At 37.6% G+C, this 21736-nt stretch overlaps 1 protein-coding gene across 14 annotated transcripts; it reads left to right on the forward strand.

Annotated features, from left to right (window-relative positions):
- Positions 1 to 5745: 5745 nt before the first annotated feature.
- Positions 5746 to 21153, forward strand: LOC115757137. 14 transcript variants are annotated; one of them, XM_048275912.1, is made up of 22 exons: positions 5746 to 5939; positions 6031 to 6081; positions 6676 to 6939; positions 7124 to 7214; positions 7312 to 7389; positions 7491 to 7550; positions 7654 to 7758; positions 9488 to 9598; positions 9934 to 9975; positions 11484 to 11597; positions 11713 to 11888; positions 12708 to 12787; positions 12860 to 12966; positions 13053 to 13095; positions 13210 to 13301; positions 14617 to 14665; positions 15604 to 15674; positions 18888 to 19007; positions 19358 to 19443; positions 20271 to 20353; positions 20405 to 20489; positions 20580 to 20852. In XM_048275912.1, the coding sequence occupies exons 3-21, from the start codon at positions 6863 to 6865 to the stop codon at positions 20473 to 20475; spliced, it is 1656 nt and encodes a 551-aa protein (XP_048131869.1). In that variant the 5' UTR covers positions 5746 to 5939; positions 6031 to 6081; positions 6676 to 6862; the 3' UTR covers positions 20476 to 20489; positions 20580 to 20852. The 14 variants fall into 14 exon arrangements, with proteins under 14 accessions (XP_048131869.1, XP_048131876.1, XP_048131877.1 ...); XM_048275919.1 differs by having other exon boundaries at positions 6812 to 6939; XM_048275920.1 differs by having other exon boundaries at positions 6819 to 6939.
- Positions 21154 to 21736: the final 583 nt, after the last annotated feature.

Here is a 21736-nt window from a genome sequence, read left to right on the forward strand (position 1 = left end):
AATTTCTACTTCTTATTTCTATTCAAAACCTATTCCTAGGCCAAAAATTTATCCCAAAAATTGAAAAATGAAATTGTGCTATCATATGAATTTATGTTCCAAACTTGTTCCCCAAAATAGAAAAATAAAAAGACAGGAAAATAGAATTGTTGTAATGCGCGTCCTAAGTAATTGATTGAAAATTATGGCACTCAAGTGAACATTTTTTTTAGAATTTATGATCCTTAAATGATCGGAAAAAATTATAACACTCAAGTAATCACCGCACAAAAGTGTCAACGTAATTATCCAAAAATAACTTTTATTTATCGTCACCCTCCACGCTCCATTACCACTTCGCCATCTCGAATGAACAAGCGATGCGGAATATCAGAACGTGTGTATCGACATTGATCGTCAGATCATCGCATGGCTCGCTCAATGAATTTACAGGTGGGAGAACCCTAAGTGCTGTGGCGTCCTTCCTCCCGGTTCTTTCGGGTTTCCTTTCGTCGGTGAGACCTTTCGGCTGATGGTTTCGTGTTACTTCTTTGCACCTCGTTCCATTCCTCAACAAGTAAAACACATAAGGCACTCATGTTGCCTCTTACCCATTGAACGTTCATAATGATGACTTTGGGAGAAATTACCTAATTAATCCTAAATTTATTGTATGGATGCCAATTCGATTACAAATTTTTCAATTTTATTTTAAGCCATAAATCTTGAAGCGAAATCTCAATATAGTCCTCCGAGTCAATTTTCATCGGAATTGCGATATGCCACGTATGACGACCGGTGGTGACTAGATCGACACGTCAGCGATTCATAATAAAAAATGATTGAAAGGACTATATCAAAATCTCGCGCAAATTTTTAGGATTACATTGTCCAAATCAAAACATTTATAAGTGAACTAACATCCATACAATATAATAAGTTTATAACTAATTAGGTGAGGTAGTCATGTGAACTATCATCGAGGAATCATTTTTCTTCCTCGCTGTGACTCATGACAGGATTCCAAAGCACTTACTCATTTGAAGGATTGGCTTGGTAATAAGAACAAATTAAAAAAAATATTAAAATATTATGTCGGCGGGCCAAAACTTGCCGGACGGATTAATTGGCACAATTGCAAAAGAGTTAGGACTGAATTGGCAAAAAAAAAATTAAGACTGAATTGGCACCATTGCACTTTGCGGCAATTTAAGTAGAATAATATTCTGGTTGCTGGGAAAAAAAGACCTGCATGACATTTCATTTTTTATTAAAAGATATTCAAGGGGTGATCTTGGGATCGTGTATCATTTTCGGATTAGTTAACGATCTCTCTCAATTGCATGCGTGATTTGTGTTATTATACAAGAGTTATGTTCCATCCTGGACCATACATCCTTAAGATGGCTGCGTCTACGTACGAAATAATACATAGATTATTGCACTTGTTTTTATCGGGTCAACCCATGGCCACCGACCTTACCATGTGAAGTTTTATACCGCATGATTTTTCAATGTGCAAATATATAAAACCACACAACTTGGAGCAAAGCATGCAAACCACAAATCCACATGGACAAAAGAAGGGAGATGTTTATGTTAGAGAGAGATTAACTTAGCAAAAAATTATCAAAACACAAGTGCTATAACTTTCGTACGACACTCGCATTTTTATATCATAATTTGTGTATGGCACTCATAACTTTTTTTTTTAATCACTAGAGTGCCATATAACTTTTTAATCGATTACTTGAGCGCTATAACTTTTTAAAACGTTCACTATAAGTACTATATAATATCGAATTTTCAGTACTTGGATGAACATATTTAAATTTTTTTTTATACTAAGTGATCGATTGAAAGTTATGACACCCAAGTAAATGTTTTTTTAGAATCTGTTGTGCTTAAGTAATAAAAAAAATGATATTCAAGTAAGTGCCGCATGAAAATTATGACACTTATATTGCACTTATCCTACAATAACTTTTCGCCACCCTCTTTGCTCCATTACTACCTGACCTTCTAATAGGAACAAGCGATGTGGAATATTGAAACATGTGTGTCAACATTGATCATTCGATGGTCACATGGCTCGCTCACTAAATTTACAAGTGTGGGGAGAACCTTAATCGCAACAGCGTCCCTCCTTCCGGTTGTTTCGGGCTTCCTCTCTCGGTGAGATCCTTCAGGTGATGGTTCCTAGTTACTTCTTTGGACTTCATTCCATTCCTCAACAAGTAGAACTAGGGGTGAGGATAGTTCCAAGTTCGAGTGAAATAGGATCCGATTCCTGGTTCGCTATCGAACCGAACCGGAACCGGAATCGTAATCGGAATCGGAACAGGAACCGACACTTTTTATATGTGTCATAAAAATTAGGAATGTTACTACTTATGTTGTATATGTGTCATAGAAATTGGAAATGTGATCTTGAAATCACTCAAACTTCTTTAACAGACTAAACCGGAGAGGGAGCCAATTGCTCTAGAGTTGGTGGAGAAAAAAAAAGCCCAAGCTAAACGTGAGAGAAGTTTACAAGAGCAAGCTAAAAAAAATTGAAAACTTGAGCTTGATTGTGTTGTACTCAAATGGGGAAGAGATTCGAGATAATTTCAAAAAGAAACCGTACACGTGGCATGCTGGTATATTGCAAATACTTTGAATTCTTCGAATCTCTTGTTTTATAATTCACAATCTTGTACTTTGGTAATGCATTGGCTTTTTTTTATCAACTGATAATCACTCTCTCCGATTAAAAATGATTATGTGGATGTTGGAGCTGCTTTTCTTAAGTGGACTTAGTAAAATTGCATGTTCTCGGGCATCCTAAAACTCGTGAGAGAATAGGTTCCGGATTTCGGGATACATAAGATAGGTTGTAGGTTTTGAAAAATAAGAAACCTCTACTCGCGGGTAGGTTCCAAGTTCTAGGTAGAATCTCATTGGAACCTGAAACCGCTCACTTCTAAGTAGAACACATAAGACACTCATCCCACCTCATTGCTCATTCCACTTTCAGAATGCTTACTTTGGGGAAAATTACCCAGCTAGTCATAGACTTATTGCACGGATGTCGATTCGATCTTAAACTTTTCAATTTTATCTATTCATTCAAATTTATTTATTTATTTTTTATTTTCTTTCTTCTTTTTTTTTCCTTCTCCTTCTTCTTCCCGTTGATCATCGAATGAAGAACCGGCTAGAGGTGAGGGCAAGGTCAACCGAGCTTGCCTAGCGACGACAAGGGCAACCGAGCCTCGCCAATAGCTAGCGAGGTGTCTCTATCTGGCAACCGACGCCCCGATGGGAGGAAGAGGGAGAATAAAAAAAATGAAAAAAATATTATTTAAAATCATCACGTCGGCGCCAACCGGTCAAAATTAGTCAAATGGACTGAATCAACATAAATATAAAATATTTAGGGCTAAATTGGCAAAAAATAAAGAAAAGTTCATGATGGAATTGATACTATTACAATAGATTTAATTTTTTAAAATAATTTTTCCTATCTTTCAACAATGTCATGTCATGTCATGTCACGTGGGGAGTGTGTGGTCGCCTCTACCAACTAATTAATTTGTCCCAAATCTTTTGAGGTGCAAAAATGCATCCAAAGTAACAAACTTAGCATGAAGAAATCATCTTTCCTATTGGAAAACGAACAATACAACCGTAAGAAGTAAGAACATGAGCTCGGCAAAAACGTGCGTAAAAAGAGGAAAAAGCCACGAAAAAATTCACCCTCAATCGGCGGCGAAGAGAGTAGACTTGGAAATAGGTTGACTTTAATGGTCGGAAGACACGTGTAACTCGCGAACAGAAACATATCTTTCCGTACTTAATTTTACTAGCCTATATAGGTATGAAGAAAAGTCTAGTCTTCTAGAAAAGTCTAGGCTTCTAGAATTAGGACGCTAGTACGATTTTGCATTTACTGTTTTTCATGGTTTTTGTCTTTCTAGTCAAAAGTTGGGGTTTACCCATTAATTTAATATTGTCGGCAAAAAGATAGTTTGTTTCGAGATAATTAACGAACGTAGAAACATAAATAGCCCGAACTGATGAAGAATTCGAAAGCTAGCTTTGCAAAAGAGAACGAAGAAATTTCAATCTGAATCTTATGTAGTCTTGGGATGCGTTTGTTTGGGGAAAAGCTTTACGTTAGAAGAAAAATATTTTTCAAGAAATCATTTTTCAAAAAAATAATTATTTTTTTTTGTTTTTTGTTTTTTGTTTTGTGATGTGCAACCAAAAATATTTTTTTAATATAACTTTATTTGAAAAATGATTTCAATCTCAGAGATTTGCAAAAAAAATAAATAAATTTTTAAACAATTGTATTATTATTGATTTTTTTTCTTTTGTTTGCTTCTTTCTTTCTTCCTCTATCATGGCTAGTTGGTGGCGGCCACGAGCCAGCCGCATCTGTGGTCGGTCACCAACCGTTGTCGAGGCCTAGCGACCCATGAAGGGTAAAGGAAAAAAAGAAATAAAAAAACAAAATAAATACTAAACGATAAATAAAATATTAAGAAGAATGATATGAGCAATTTCGAAAAAAAATTTCACCTTTTTCGATTTTGAAATTTACTTTTACAATTTTAAGCATAAATTTTTCGTTAACCAGAAAATATTTTGTTTTGACCATGTCATATTTTGGGGAGAACTAAAGAGGTGAAAGTCCCGAAAATTAACTTTCGAAAAGCACTTTCACTCAACCAAATGCATCTTTAATCCAAAATCAACTCAAATTTCGGGCCGAGCACCTACTCCGGGGGCTCCTTTTGAGTCCATCGTCAAGCGGGACGACTTTTTTATCCATGGTCTTAATCGAGATGACTTTTAAGAGCTTTCGGGCTCTTGTATCTTTCTAATGAGAAGAGAAACTTTGCGATCGGATCACATTAGTCGGACGCTCCAAAATATCAAAACACCTATTTCCACGTAGGGCCCATCACCTTCCTTCCACACCACAATTAATTTATATCTATTCAAATTTTTTGTTTCGGTCAAAGATATAATCCCTTTAATTAAACAACACCTTCCTTCCACACTCCAATTAATTTATGTCTCTTAAAAAAAAATTATTTGGGTCAAAGATATAATCCCTTTAATTAAACAACACCTTCCTTCCACACTCCAATTAATTTATGTCTCTTAAAAAAAAATTATTTGGGTCAAAGATATATTCTCTCTAATTAAACTAGTTGCACGGCAAGCCGCCTTCATTTTCAGTTAATACATCTATCTCAAGGAAAGAATCCGCTCGGCGTATTCCTGCCGTTTCGATAAAAAACGACCGGATTGAGGGGTGAAGCGTCGATCCGACGTCGGAAGTAGACCGAAGGTTCGTTGCGAGGCCACTTGAGCGAACGAGAACAAACGTCGTTTTCGTTCGAATCTCTCCCTTTCCACTGCAATCCAGTTTCTTAACGGGAGCGCAGAGACTCTCCTCCCCGTTTCCACACCTCCTTTGACTTTCTTCGTCTTGGTCTTCTTCTTCCTCCGTATGAAACCTCCAACGACCGCAGGAGGCCACCGCGGGAAAGTCTCGCTTCCACACAAGGGCGTCCCATTGCGTGCTCTCCCCGTCGCTCTCATCGACGGCTCCGATCGATCGATTGGCTGAGAATTCGCGAGCTTCTGGCGGAGGAACTGCTTTTGTTGGGCGCCGGTAATTGTCGTATGCTCGATCTGGTTTGTGGAGCTCTGGCCCGCTTTTGAGTGGCGTCATTTTTTTTTCATTTTTTATTTTGGTTGGTAGCGTGATCGGCGTGAGTGTTGCTAATTGTGGTGTGCTGTTTGGTTTGCTGAGAAAATAGCTCAAACGAGTCGGAGAAAGTTGGAAGAATCGCTGGCTTTCTCTACCGGCGGCGGAGCTGGAGCATTGCGCGGGCTGCTTGAGCTCAGTCGCTAGCTGAATTACTTCGCGTATGTTCTCGTGTTTTGTACTGCGCGATGTACGTGTGAACTTTTGAAGCAGTTGTGGACGTTTTCCTTCCTGCTTGAGTCGCCGGGTTCTTAAACTAATTATGCACCAGTGAATGACAGTACGTGCGGTTATTGCATGGTTTGTCTCGGATTGGAAAGTTCTATTTTTAGGTAATCCATGACCTGGCCTGTCATGTTTTTTGGAGGAACTGGAGCGTTGGTTTGCATGTTCTCTATTTATGTTATTGACTTTGTTATTAACAGCTAAAACTTGTATGCTGTTACTTTTACCGGTGATGACTGGAATGTGAATAATTAGACTGCGGTCGATATCTTTCTTTTCTAAATTTGGATTTTTTTTCTTTATTATCCTACTTGTTCTTTGTGTAGCCTATCCCAATTTGTGCGAAAAGCCTTTGTTTGGTGTTGCAAACTTGCTTAATCACATGCTTACTTTTCTTTTAGCTGCCTATACCTTTTATTCTTGCCTTTTGTTTCATGAGTAATGGTTCTTGGTGTTACAGTCCAATTATAGGGTCCTTTTATGACTGTAGAAGATGACCACTTGAGTATGAAATTGACATATTATTGATATCATGCCTATGTGGCTTGAGTGAAACGTGGACTGCATAAGAAGATTGCTTATCTGTTAATTTGTTCAGCAACTGAAAATCGATACGCACTCTCTCTGGTTGTCATTTGTAGTTAGATTCAGATGTGTGTTTTGACTTTGATGCTGATTGTAGGCCTTCTTTTTTCTTGTAGATAGCTTCTGACACCATTTTGGAGCTCCCATCAACTATACAAAGAAAGTTGACCAAATCCTGAGAAGCAACATAGAGGGTGAAAATTACAATGCTCTAAGATGCAGATTAGGATTGTTAACGATGAAAGCTTTTAGCTGTCAGGCTGGCATGATTTATGTTGAAGAGGATAAAGAACCAGCAGTGTGATGTCTGCCAGTAGAAGCTCAAGAAATGGGCTTAGTGGCGACGGTCTTGGCAGCCAACAATCTGGTGCTTTAAGCAGGTTGTTATTCTTAGTCAGAAGTAGTGTTTTCTGCAACCTTATTGCATAATGATTTTCTTTTCAGATGCATAAAATCATCTATAACCTTTCTTTTCTGTTCTGCTGTAACTTCAGTTAATGATACCATGAGATGCACATTTAACTATTAACTAACTTGAAGTATGCAATTTTCTTTTCCTTTACTTTTCCATAGAGGTGGCCTTGAAAGACATTCCTACGAAAGGATTCCCAATGGAGATGGCAAGATTGATCATTCACACGACCCAGAGACTATGGTATCACTGTTTTGTGACCATTTCTTTTCCTGAACTTTTGCATCTAGTATAGAATTTTTAGTTAACCTCGCCCTTTTAATCTTTGTTTTCAAAGTAGGAACTTTATGCCCGAGCTAGGGCACAAGAAAGTGAGATCCAGACTCTCCGCGAACAAATTGCTTCGGCTTACGTGAATGTATACTGCATATTTCTGTCAGAAGCCTATTTATTGATCGTTAATCTTGCAGTCTTCTCTACTATCTCTAACTTGCCATGATGTGGTCCTTTTGGTATCAGGAAATGAAGCTCTTGAGTGAAAAATATGCATTAGAGAAGAAATTTGCGGACTTAAGACTGGTCTGTCTTTCTCCTGTTGCATGATATGCATCAGAATAGAGCTCAGTAAGTAATATCATGAGGTTCTTTCTGAGTGCTGACACGATTCTGTTTGGTTTTATAGGCAATTGATGAAAAGCAAAATGAAGCCACTGCCTATGCCTCAAATGAACTGGCTCATAGGAAAGGTGATCTGGAACAAAATCTAAAATTGGCTCATGATCTGAAGGTATACTGCAGTTCCGTATCCTCAGACAGCTCCTAATGCCCTGGTTATTATTGTTGCTTTTCCTTTTCCTCTAAAATGTGGTCAGAACTTGTTTCTATATGAGACCGTCAAGGTTCATGCAGGGGTTTGGGTCCTTATCGAAATTCTTCAAAATTCTGACTGACAAGCGGAGTTGAATTTAATTCTGTATGACATTACTAGCTAAATAGGGTAACTGGAAAATCGGGATGAAAGTTTAGTTAACTTACGTGCTGTGGGTTTTAATAATTTTGGTGGAGCCAAGGCTCGTATTAGCTTGGGTATACATTGATACAGAAGAATAGTGCTATGATTGCCTGTGATGTTCTGAAATGACCATCTTGTTCGTCAGTATGTCAAAATAAGCTTAAAAACCTTGGCAACCATACAATACTTTCATTGAGTTGGGAAAAAATGAATGAGGTACCCTTGTCACTTTCTAGATGTTCATAGGCTTCTTAGGACCTCTAAGCTGAAAGAATCTTCACGCTTCTGCAAGCATTGTTGCCATTTTATATTTTTGGGGCAGTTTACATTCGAAAACTAGCTCTCTAATCAGCAAGCTCAATAAATGAAAGCTTCATGAGGTTCTGCTAAAAGATTGTTTCTGAGGTATGTATCATAGACTTGCCTACTTATTAAAAGTCAAGACTAATTGTCCCTTAGTAATTCAGTCCATCATCCATGTGATAGCTATTAAGAAATACTGCTGAGCCTAGAATCTATGAGCGAGGATGCTTCACCGTTACAGGGTTGGGAGTGATTCATGGGGATGAATGATTGATTGGTCCTAGTAGAAGGACCAAAGTACAATGAAACGTTTCGTCTAGTTAATGCTCCAATCAGAGAACTGCCAACTTATTCATACGAGCCAAACAGGGCAAACTGAGGGAATCTTGCTTTGGATTGGTTATCAAGCTGGTGTTGCATTCTATAATCACATATTTCTTGTATTTTTTTTTTATCCTTAATGGCATAGTTGACATTTATCTTATTGCTTAAGAAGCAGAAAATTTAAGATTCGGAAACTCTACCTATAGTATTGACTGGTTGGTCGCCCGTGGTTGGATAGTGGTTTACTGGTCTTTAGATGTGTATATGGATGGGTAAATGCACTAAGCTTGGTACTTGATGAATTTTGCATCTGATTGGATGGCTGCATTGACAAAAGCTTGGAGGCGATGTAATAAATAGAGTAATTTCAAAGGTAGCCATGGTTGATGATTATGTTGGTTGAGCGCGAAGAATATCAGTCAAATCTTGTAGTTTCCGCATTTTTGTTCTTTCTTATCTTGGTTTCGTAGTCCTTCTATTATTCATCTACCACATAAGTCTATTTTGCGTTCATTTCGCTGGAATATCATACATGCTATTTGCTTGCATTTTATCATGGCGTTTGCTCTCTTTGCTATCTCATTTGTTCTTTCTTTACTTCGGCACTTCCTGTGTACTTGTTTTTGTAGTCCTTTTATTTATATATTATTTGTCTACCAGATAAGTCTATTTAGCATCCATTCAACTGGAATATCATAATATATGCGATTTGCTTGCATTTTATCATAATGTTGCTCTCTTTGCCATTTGCTTTTGGTGAAGCATCATATTTTTCACTGAGGTGCTGCTTTTAACCTTCTTTTGTTCAATCTCTTTAGATGAATGTGTTCAATAGAATTCTTTTGCCGTATAAGTTTCAAGTTTGATTTTCCTCCAGGAGACAGAGGATGAAAGATACATGTTTGTGTCTTCCATGCTTGGTTTGTTGTCTCCATATGACATATGGCCACCAGTCTTGAATGCCGCTGTTATATCCACGTACATCAAGGTAGAAACATTTTTCTCCTTGATAAGCTTGTATGCATTTGAAATTGTCATCTAGTACTATTGGAATCCAAAATCTAAAATTACTTGGCAAATGCTGCATTTATGCATGTATGGTATTAATTTTGCAATGGAAGGCTGTGCCAACCATGGATTCCAATCTGGTTAGGGAATGGCAACACTGTAAAGTTTTACATGGCTCCAAGCGATAGTTTCTTTTAGGACTGCATGAATCAATATTATTTGAGTGAAAGTTTCTCATCTATTAGTTAATAACCTATTTTTTTGTATCTGTTCTTATTGTATTTCTTCATTTTCTTCTTTTTTAATTGTCCACAGCGTTTGCACGATCAATTAAAGTGGAAGATTAGAACTTCAGAGGTAATCCTGCAAACATTGTATTATTTTGTTACATCAACATCCTTCCTTTCCTCTCTCTTCTGACGTAGGATTCTAGTTGTATCTGTGTGCTTCTTTACTCTGATCATGTACTTCCATTTGTAATGTTAACTGTGCTTAAAATGGTTAGACTGGTGATTGTTATGTTGTAAACAATATCACATTAACTAGCAGTTAATCTTGTTTATCAAACTTTTTGGTTCCATGAAGCATTTGGGTTGTATGTGTCATACAGACTTGTTTAGCACTGGTTGCTTAGTTAGCCTGGCTTCATTCATGTGCAAAGTAGAGTGATTAACTTTGTGATTCCACCTTGCTTGACGTTTTTTAATGATGTTCCATTCTCCCCTTTAAGTAAAACGTGTTGCTTCCTAAGCTGGAGGGTCCTCTTCCTCTAGCAAAATGTTACGATTAAATTTAAATCAAACCTCAAATTAAGATTAAAGCTTCTAAAAGATTTTCCAAATTTGCTAGTAATGTGGTAGTTTAACGGCGGCTTTTTCTTGAATTGCTTGTGAGGATAATAAGCATATGATGATGAGAACACATAATATGTGTCATGGTCAGATGGTAAAAGAAAATTAAATTTAAAAAATCGTTGAAGTTTTAGAATCAGGTCATACTTCAAAGGGGTTCTGTCTTGTGAGAGGGCTTAGAGAGCATGAGTTCATGATCATTGACTCACACGATTTATGTTATGGTCAATTTGTAAAAGATGTAAAATGGGAAATTAATACATCTAATATTACTATAAAATCGCATAATACTTTGAATCGGTTCTCTCTTGGAGCCTTAGCAAGCATAAGTGTGTGATTATGAGCTCAATATTTTATAATCTGAGTAGAGTGTAGATCCTCCTGAAAGCTAATCAATAAGCTCATGGAATGAACTGATATGAATGAACGAGCCATCTCTTACTAATGTTCTCTGGATTACCATTGCAGATATAGAATTGCTGGCAATGCACCTACGTATTCAGTGAAACTAATTGGAGGGATCTAAGGGCCTCCTTATTCAAATTAGGGAATTAGCTATCATTGTAGACAATGATTTTTACCCTCAAACTGTGGCAACACTTCGCTCCTTGGGCTCAAACAAGCATTTTACTGCTTCTGATATGACTTTCTTTTGAAATTGCTTATGGACATGTTCTATAACTGCATAGGTATCTAGTACCGAGAAGGAATAATAAATGACTTGCAAACAAAAGACTGTCCTGCTTTCCTGCCAGATAGCTTCTTCTCTTGGCAGTACTTCCTCCTTGTATATATGAGTTATCGGTATTACAGTCTATTTAGTGTTATGTTCACAAGTAATATAGAGTTGCCATTTTTTGCACATATAATTGTAGATTAGTGCTAGAGTTTAAGATACGTATTGGATTTCATCGTCTGTCTTGTTGATAGTTTGTCTATGTGCTATTGGACCTAAGAAAATTTCTGAAGACGTGTGTTTCGGTACCTTTGTACTGATTTGAAAATCTCAAACAGGATAAAATCAGAGAAGCAGAAAATGTGGGGGGAATCAATGCTGGGAATACTTCAGATGTTAGAGGCAATTATTGGTCTGGCATGCCGACAAGACAAGTTCCCCAAAGATCGATGGTAACTTCGGAATGTATTCCACTTGTAACCTGTCCAATTATAATGCCTTTTCAAGTACAATCTGTAATCTTATGTCTGAAAGCTATATGCCCGCTCTTCTGTGCACTATCATCAGGGTGTTTCCGATCGAGACGCATATAAAGATGGAGATGCTATGGAGCTAACGAACAATTTGTCAAAGTATATGCATTACAATCAACCTATCTCTATGCCGAACTTAACATATGATCACCCGATGAGCCGGCAACTGGGTACTGATAATGCAGCAGAGTTCGCATTTGATACACAAAGGTTGGCATTTTTCGGATTTTATTTCCTGTTGCCATTTTAAGAAGTTGGTGTAGAGATGTCAGTTTTTACTGGGAATTAGAGATATTGATGTTGGACAATGCACTAGGCCTATTATGGGAGGATTATAGTTTTTTTCTACAAGGTACATGGACCATAGGAGAACTGTGGCATTTTGAGGAGCTCGGAGTTTCACTTTGACCGTTATTGAGTGTTCCTGTGAAAACCAATTCGTGGTCTTTATAGGTTGATTGTTTTCATCTTTTATTTATTGTTGTATAGGCCTTTGATGTTCAAGTTTTGTTCTTTTCATCTTCTTATTGGCTGTAAAAGCACCCTCAACTTTTTTTGCTAGGGTGTTAGTATATGCAGCAGATTGCATAGTGTATAATTATGCTTTTATTTTCATATGTCTGCTTCTTATGGCTTATAACTTTTATTCTTTACGTCCTTTTAATTGTCACCAGAATTTCTTCTACAACTGCTGCCAAACTTTGCTCATTTAAGTTAGATGCTGTAAAATTATATCAGCATGCATTGTTTGTGCTTGGTGCATGATGCTAATGTAAGTTATAGGACATTGATCTGTTTCCTAAACATGCATTTAGTGTAATGTGTATAATTGACATTGATGCTTTAGTTGAATAATTTTTGTATTTGGCCAAAAAAAAAATGAAGTTTCGTAGAGCATTTGTTGTTACAGAAAGAAGTAAGGGCCTAAGTATCTTTATTTGGAGTAAATCTTCTCTTTCATCAAGATTTCTCTTGTTACCGACATATTTTTTAAAGTAACATCCAAGTTGTTGGACCAATTCCCTGTAGGTCTTCAGATAGAACAATGATGGGGGCAGTATCCCAAACTCCTAACAATGACGACAGTGTTGCTTCCAGTGCTTCTCAAGGTTCGTACACTCTCATAGGTACAACTAGTAAAGGAGTTCTGATTTATTTTCACGTGCCTTGGTTCAATTCAGGGGGACCAGGTATAGAAGGTTTTCAGATTATTGGTGAAGCTACACCAGGGAACCAACTTCTCGGGTGTGGATATCCTGTTCGTGGAACTTCTCTTTGTATGTTTCAGGTGATACTCTAGTATATGTACTTTCTTTCGGTTGCTATACATGTTCAGAAAGCTAAAGTTTGTCTTGTTAACATTGTCAAAATCAGTGGGTCCGTCATCTTCCTGATGGTACTACGCATTACATTGAAGGTAACTAGCATAATGAAGTCTTCATTTGTGGGAAATTTCGTGGCCAATGCACAAAAAATTTGTCAATTCACTGTGGAGCTTTTGTGTTAACTTTCTTTGGGCTTACTGACTCAGGCGCGACAAATCCAGAATATGTTGTTACTGCTGATGACGTTGACAAGCTTATTGCTGTTGAATGCATACCAATGGATGACCAAGGCCGTCAGGTATTCTCCCTCCTTCTCTGAATGTATATTCACACTGACAGGATCTATCATGCACTACAATTTGGATCAGCAAGAGATGATAGAAGATAATTTTGGCTGTGAAATACTTTTTTTTTTTTGTAGTATTCTCTGTGATTTCATACATTAGTATGTTTCTACTTGGCCAGCGGCAGAAAGTTGCTAATCATGTGGAGGGACTTTCCATTTCCTGATTCACTCTCTTTCAAGGAATTGGTCATGTTTTTAAAGTACGTGGAGTACTTGTATAGATAAAGACTAGCACTCTATGGGTTGCTAGTTTAAGCATCAATTACTATCAGCTCAAGGATCATGTAAGAATCTCTGCATGCTTAATCGAAACCTCAGAATGGCTAATAAAGAAGAACTTTTACCTGGGAGACCATTATAACGGGGTACTGCAGTGGTTGCCTATATAATTGCCATGGGGCAATGTCATATCTTGCTTCTCTACTTGAAGAGACAATTTTGGGCCTATGTGATGGTGGGTTTTAATATGGTACCTTAAGTTGCCATTGGATTACTTAAAGATCTCTCGTTGAGATCTGCTTAAATATCTTTTAGACAGGAAAGATCTGCCTTTCAGGCCCTGTTTCTTCATTTTGAACCCTTGTTGGGTTTTATAGACTCTGTTCCTTTGAGACATAATTCCACGCCAAGTAAGGCTAATTGTTTATCAAATATCCTCAATGAGAGATGCTATTTGGGGTCGAGCTCACAAGTAACTTGAAGAAGTCACGGATCAAAGAACTTCTTGTAGTCCTTGAGGTAGCTGGAATTGTTAGATAAGTGAAAAGCACTTACTGTAGTCTTTGGGTTCATCTACCGTAGGCGTAATTTCTCGTCATTGTAAAATAGAGGGAGCCAAAGTCAGCATCTGCTTTGTCTGCTGTTGTTTTTGCGAACTACCTTCCACTCTTGTCCACGTGCAGTTTTTACATTGCTCTTCTTAGACTCATTGGGTTGTCACTGAGTAGTTCATCGATTGCCATACATGATGTCTGATTGATGATTCAATTTTGGAAGCATCCTCAGGTAGTGTCTCTCTTTAAGTTCACATCCACTGTAATGTAATAAAGATTTGGATTTGTGCTACAATGGCACGTAACATACCACGACTTGGTTGCACCTACTGCCTTGTCTCCATATACTGCTTCTGTTTGAAAGCCTTTTCTTGCCTTGTATTATAGAGTTTTTCTTCATTTGGACGAGTGATTCGTTAGAAGTGTTGCTTAGTCAGTTCATGGTACGTTAGATAGAAGCATTGTGCTAATCGTTGTGCTAAACTTGTATGCAGGGGGACATTGTGAGGCTTTTTGCTAATGACCAGAATAAAATACAATGTGGTAAGTACATCGTGGGTTTGCAAAGATGTTCCTATTGGGTTGGTTTCTAGGTTAGAACCGAAGACTCTCTCCCGTAAACTCGAAAGTGCAGTACTTTTATTGACACGTCCATAAAGTGGCTCCAGCAAAAGTATTTCATCCTTTTCTGCTTGCTTTGACCATGAGCGGATAGATATGAAGGGTCAATTAAGTGAGCAATCTGTACATTGATATGAGTGGGACCATGACAATGATCTTGTATATTGGGTGTTCAGCAACCCTTGAACGTGAAAAGGAAAGACTGTAAAAGCATCCAGAATTAAAAAAAGGGAAAATTTTAGATAGTGTACAAAATGGTTAGACAAGTTCCAATCTTCAGAAGCTCTATGGTTACTTTTTGCTGTAAAATTCTCTAAATCGAAAGAAGAACCTTTTGTGCTTATTCTTCTGGAATGCTTTCTGTTTCCTTTTTCCACCGAACGATCAGAGGACTTGTACTTTCCTATATTTTTTTCAAGACATGACACAACTAATGTTAGGCACAAGGTTCAACTTGGCCTCATGGAAAATGGGCCGATTGTCTGGGCCTTCTAAGAAATTTATACACCAGCCATGCAAATATTTCTCCGTCAAAGAAGTATATTGGACCTGATATCATTAACTGGGCACCTGTTCCCTGATTCTTCTTTGACTGTGTAGGCGTGACTTGTAATGCTTGTTCTATGACTTTTCTTGTCTGTCTTTTTGTGTCAGACTACCAAGGTTTTCTAATCTTTCTTGTATGAATGATTGTTCTTTTGTGATTATTGCATCTTTAACTGGTTTAGTTGACTAATGCATCAGTAGTACAGAGTCTATGGAATATGGGAATAATTAACGTAGTTAGCGTGTTCTAGCTTGCTTAACAATTTTCCCTTGAAGTGAATGCTTTATCATTGCTTACGGATTACTCATTGCAGACCCAGATATGCAAATGGAGATTGATACATATCTTTCTAGTGGTCAGGCCATGTTTAATATTCTAATGCTGGTAAGTTGTGTTTGGCTTTGCTATAAATGTTACCTCTTTTGTTGTAATGTTGCTATGATTTCTGTATTTTACTCCAATATGTCAAGTCTACTATTGCCTGCTGTGATATCACTTATGTGGTTGAGGTCATGGGATTTTGAACCAACTTCCCGTCCTTAGCCCTGCCCCTAGACCAAGTGACTATTGAAAGGATACACTAAGGCCGATAGCAAAAAGTAGGGATTGAAATGCTCTTTTAAAGTACTGCTGGAGGAACTTTAAACTATGCACTCTCTCCTTTGCTTAGATCATCCATGGGAGGGAGATTGATCTTATGCATATCATCAAACTTCTCTATTCAGAAAAAAAAAGGGGAAAACCATGGTGTCATTAGCTTGGTTTTCCTTTTCCTAGTTAATATTATTTTGCGTGAAAATGCAAGTTTTGTCGAAGATATAGGATTCTCAAATGTGCTGGACACAAATCATTGCCCTTGCTTGTCTGAGCTTGTAAAGTCCTGGGCAGAATTGGCTGACTTAAGCCTCCAACTTGTTTTTGACGAATTGGTGTACTCACATATGCTGAACTGGAGCAATGTAGAGAATTTTATAAGCAGGAAAAGAAAGAAAATTTTAGAGAAACAGAAAATCGAAGGTGGTTTTTATGTAGGACTGTGAGTCCAAATATAGTGAGCCCCCATTAAGATTGAACTTCAAAGGCAACTTGTTTCGAATAATGATAAAAGACACAACCTTGCACCTGGGAAATAATCTTAAATACAGAGGTAAACAACTTATTTAACCACACTTAAATAACATACACTATAATAGTGATTGGGAGAAGAATTCTAATACTAAGACTGGTATGTTGAATCCTTCAATATATAACTAAATCGGTTTGTTGAAGTTCGCCACCAACTTCATGTGATTGTGTCATAAGACCTTTCTCCATACCACAAGCAAATATCATTATTGCTTTGAGTCGCGCCTGAATCCATAAAGTTTTCATGATCTCTTCCTCGCTACCAACAATGTCGGATGATCCAAGTTCTTCATTCTCAGGGATGGTTACTTCTAATACTTGAGCATTTTAACTAATATTCACAGAAGAGTGGCTTGATCAAATTGTGAAAATATACATGTATCTACTTCTGACTAGTCTTCGTAAAAATTAGTCCCTAATTCACCTTATAGCCATAGTCGATAGGTTCAGATCATAAGTAGGATATCAATTTGCTAGGGTATTAACATGGTCCCGATCTTAAGCGGAAAAAAAATGGTAGGATGAACCTGATCCCACTGATCCAATTTTGATATATTTTAACCTCGCAAGCCATTTATCGTGATATTGAGGTTACAAAATCAATTTCTTTTTAAATAGTTTAAAGATGGCAAAAGCTTTAATGTCACGCTTTTTTAAGTATTAATATCAGAAAATGTTCGTAATGAGCAAATCTCATGTGACTCTGCAAGATTCTTTTATTGTTGCTTTAATTTTGTTGATCTTACAAATCCTAGATCCGATCCTTTGCCACCTCCATTGATCCTAAGTAGAATTTCAATCCAACAACCTTGATAATAGCTTAAGCTTTTGGGTTGAAAATTCCAATGTGATATTGGAGCTAACTTTCAGTTGTTCACACCGCATTTACTGTGTATGATTGTCCACGTGATATTCTTAAATCGGTTTACTCGTGATAAGGAGTGTTAAAGTCTCTCACATCGCATGTCTGCACGGTTTGATAAAGTCTTGTGTATAGATCGTCTCATTAAATCCAATTTGAATGGCATCTAAATTGGCAGCTACCCCTGTTGGCAAGGCAAAGCTTGTTTAGTGGCTCAAACTTTTTGTAAATTTTTTTTCCTAGTGTAACTAAACTTCACTTTATTGCAAGACTTCGAACTTGGTATCCAAATCAGCATCCAACATGTTGGAAGTTCTATAGTAATAGTACAGTCGCTTTGATACCAAACCCTCAGGAGAATGAGTCCCAAAATAGTAAACCTCATTTGGATTGAATTCTGAAAGGGACATGCTTTTAGTTATGCCTATGCTGAAATTTTAGGCATTATGCCTAAAGCACACCTAGGCTGTCTCTAGAATCAGACATGAGAATTACATGACGCGCTATCCAAAAGCAAACAACTGTAAAATTGAATAACCTTCTACTAAGGGCAGAATTACAACCTTATGTATAACACTCTTTTAAACCCCTCTTGGTCCAAAACTTGGTGACAATGTCATAATTTCAATCACTATCCGTCTCTTCTTTAAATTTTCTTTCTTTTTTTTTTTTTTCAATTTTGTGGGCTTCATCATAAATAAGGCAAAGAAAGTGAAGGTGATTATGAGAATAGGAATGGACTTAATAGATTACATACAGTATCAGGTCCAGTTGAGTTACTGACCTAGTTTTTGATTGGTAAAGCTAGACTATTACCTTCTTACTGGCATAAATTATGATCAAGAACATTGAGGTTCACAATCTTGATGAAAGATGAGGATCCAATATTTTCAAAGGTTCATAAGGTTAGGCGGTGCAGGTTGCTGGGACTGGTTAGTTGCATGCCTATTGGGATGAAGTTTGATTGGCATGAACTTTTAGGTTTAATATCTACAGCGGCACGAAATAATCGGGAATGACCTATTGGTCAGGAGAATTCCAGCGGGGAATGGAATTGACATAATTGGTGCCTACCGTTGCTTCTTGTGCTACTAGTGTCAAGCAAAGATGGGGTGTTATAAGATTAGAGGTAGCGGTGGTGATTTTATTACTAAGGTCCTGACTCGGTGCTTTTTGGTTTCTTTTCATTAGAAGCATGCAACTCTTACAATGTCCCAATCATATTATGATGGTCCAAATCTCTACATAGTGAATCACAGCTATGATCTCACAAGGCTGAGGTCATTCAACTGTGATTATTTTTGGCTATTAACTTTGATTATCTTTAGAATGAACAATAATTAGCTCCAGTTTTTAGTGAGATAATCAGGTTGCCCTTTTCTTTTTCTTTTAATATGGTGGGGGTCTCAGACCAGGGTTTTCTTGTAGGAATCACTAGGGTACTCAATTGTTTTCTTCTATGTCCAGTATCATTAGTTTTGATTTTTGTCTTCCCTAATCGCTAAATCAGTTTGAAATTAAACTCTAAATGCCACTTTTGTTTATTCGGGGGGTTGTTTATTCAACAGCAAGTTCTGCACGTGACAGTCCGTGATCTTAACTATATGCAGGTAGACTCTTCTGAGAATTGGGAACCAGCTGCCATGGTTTTGGGACGGTCTGGCTACGAGATCAAAATCAGTAGAACAGGAGCAGCAGTAATTTCTGAGAAGTTCTCAAGGCAGTCGTCTGTAAGTGAAGTGCTTCAAAATTCGACAGATATCGGATGCCACATGCATTAGACGAACATTCAGTCATGCACAAGTTATAGTAATTGAACTCAAAGTTCAATATCATTGATGATTTTGCAGAAATATGGTTGCTGCAGATGGTTTTTAGTAGTCTTTCTTGCTTAGATAAATACATTGCCCTTTAAAAGTGCTGCTTCTTAATACAGTGAAGATATGCCCAAGCTGCTTTGATTTGCTTTCACAAAAGAATTTTCCTCTGCATTACTTCACATTAGCATAGAAGTTGACGAAAGACACCATTTTTGGTTTATACTTCAAGTAGAGGAATTTATATGGCAATATTCTTGCAGATAAAAGTTCCCTCTGGGCTCTCAACGCAGTTTGTTTTGACTTGTTCAGACGGATCGTCCTGTCCTATAAACACATACAATGTCTGGTAATACATATTTTGACGTGCACATTAATTGTCACCATTTGCCTTTATTTTCTATGTACAATTCGATAGTCATTCTTACAGTTGTCATTTTAAATATTCATTTCTTCTGTTGGTGAGAGTCTCAAAGGTAAATACGAGAAATTGAACTCTTGGCCCCATTAGCCCATATAAAGTGTGAATAAATAGAGGATGCGAGTAACTTATGCCTGTTATTCTATGCCAAGGATACTGCATTGCTAATACAGCCAGCATACCATTTCAGCTTTTGGACTAACAATAGCCCCCGTATGGCTTGCATCGACTCTATGCTCAATATTTCACCTGGTGATAGCTACGTTTGATAACCTTCTACATCATATGCAGAAACTAATATTTTCCTGATGCAAGTGTCCTGTTAAATGCCCATGCTAACTTGAGCTATTATGATAAACTGCGGCTTCTTCTTCTTCTTCTTCTTTTTTTCCCTTTTTCCTATTGACAAGCTTTGGACCTTGAGCCACAAACCATGCAATATAACGATGTTTTCAAGTGTTCATCCTGGATGGTAAACGGTAATTATTCACAGGACACCGCATGACAAGATGTTGATGATCGAGTTTCTCTGGATAAAGCTCCACCATGTTTTATTCCTCTCCCTATAGAAGTGAACTTATCTCTCCAAAGTTTCGATATCAATTGGCCTGTGATTTTTGTTATCTGGCCTGTTTATATGTTTTAAACAGAAGTTTTCCTATTACGCATTTATCCTCTGTTCTCTTCTTTGCACTGGATAGAGCTAGATCGAACTGCTAATTCTTGAAATGATGTTTTTCCTGTTACTTTTGTAGGACACGTGACACTCTTGTGGTGACTATGAGAATGTTCCAAAGCAAGGTATTTTTTCTTGTCAAACAACTGTTAGGGCCCTTCCATCCTGCTCTTTCTAGTTCTGACCAAAAAAGAAACGAAAAAAAAAAAAAATATCCTGCTCTTTCCAGTGAAATGTGCATTAAATTTCTATTTATGCCTTCCTGGATCTGCTTGTCATTTTGACAACTTGCTCTAAAGTAAAGCTTGATGTGGAATTATGCTTATTGGTATACGGAAGTTCCAGTGCTCTGGGCTCCTCCTTATTCTCTATGCTTATTGTCAATGAGAGGCGTAGACCCAATTTCCATTCTTCATGTATTGAAATCACGTGCATGCGCAAGTACACAGTAGTTATTCCACCCAAGTATTGGCTACCAAGTTTAAAAGGATGATATCCAAGAGAAGGGTTGTGTCGTGTAACTTTGAGATATTTATCACAGTCGAAAAGAGGCTGCTTAGTAATATTCTTGGTTAATGACATGACCGACAGCTTTTAAGTTCTTCAGAAACGCGGCTGTTCAACAAAGGGTGAAATGGCTCCTTGTGCATGCTTTCTTTTTTTATCCGGTGTATTTGCTCTGACTTTCCAATGTCTTCCAATTTTCAGGCTCTGGACGACAAGAGAAAAGCAAGAGCGTAGACTTGGGGAGTCGGCCAGTAGTCTCAATAGTAAAGTTTTCCCCTACTACAGAAATTCAGAGACGAATGATTCGATTTGATTCAATATAAAGGCTTGTTATTTGATTTTGATAATTTATGTTGTAATTTTGTCTTCCATCTGCTGTAATTTCTGGGCTGTAATGTCCGCACATGCGCCTCATTAATCGACCACGAGCAATGTCCTGATCTTCTCCGTGACAAGAACAACTGTCACGAGCAACTCTACTCTGCATGGTGATGGCTGTCTGAAATGCCAATGTCTTGGTTTGATACCCCGTGTCCCTACGAACCGTTCGTCAATTGCTCGAACGCAGATTTCACATCTTCCCTTTTATTACCCTTTTCTGCTGATTTGAGATCTGAAACTCTGTTTCGTTCCAACCACCCCCACCCACAAAGAGATGCTGAAACTTTCCTAATCATGTTTCACGCTCCCATTCTGGCCGGAAAAACAAAATTTGAGAAAACCATTGACTTCAGCTTTTACAATACGTACGCTAATGACCAAGAATCGGACACGTAAGACGACGACTGTAAAAGTAGGTGTAAGAACCTATTTTATGAGGTAATCTTTCACCCGCGATTCGAACGATGGGCATAACAGTTTGCCCTACGCGCTGCTGTAAGAATCTCAAATGCGTTACTTAATGTTCGAACTAAGCAATAAATCCTCGGATCATATGCTCGTTACCCGTATGTAAGTTCATGCCGGCACAAGAAGTACAGTAACCATGGAGATTCTCAATTCTTAGCCTCAAATGCCATGTTTTCATTGGTCGATAAA

This window comes from Rhodamnia argentea, chromosome 3, assembly GCF_020921035.1.
Source record: "Rhodamnia argentea isolate NSW1041297 chromosome 3, ASM2092103v1, whole genome shotgun sequence".
Taxonomy (NCBI): Eukaryota; Viridiplantae; Streptophyta; class Magnoliopsida; order Myrtales; family Myrtaceae; genus Rhodamnia; species Rhodamnia argentea.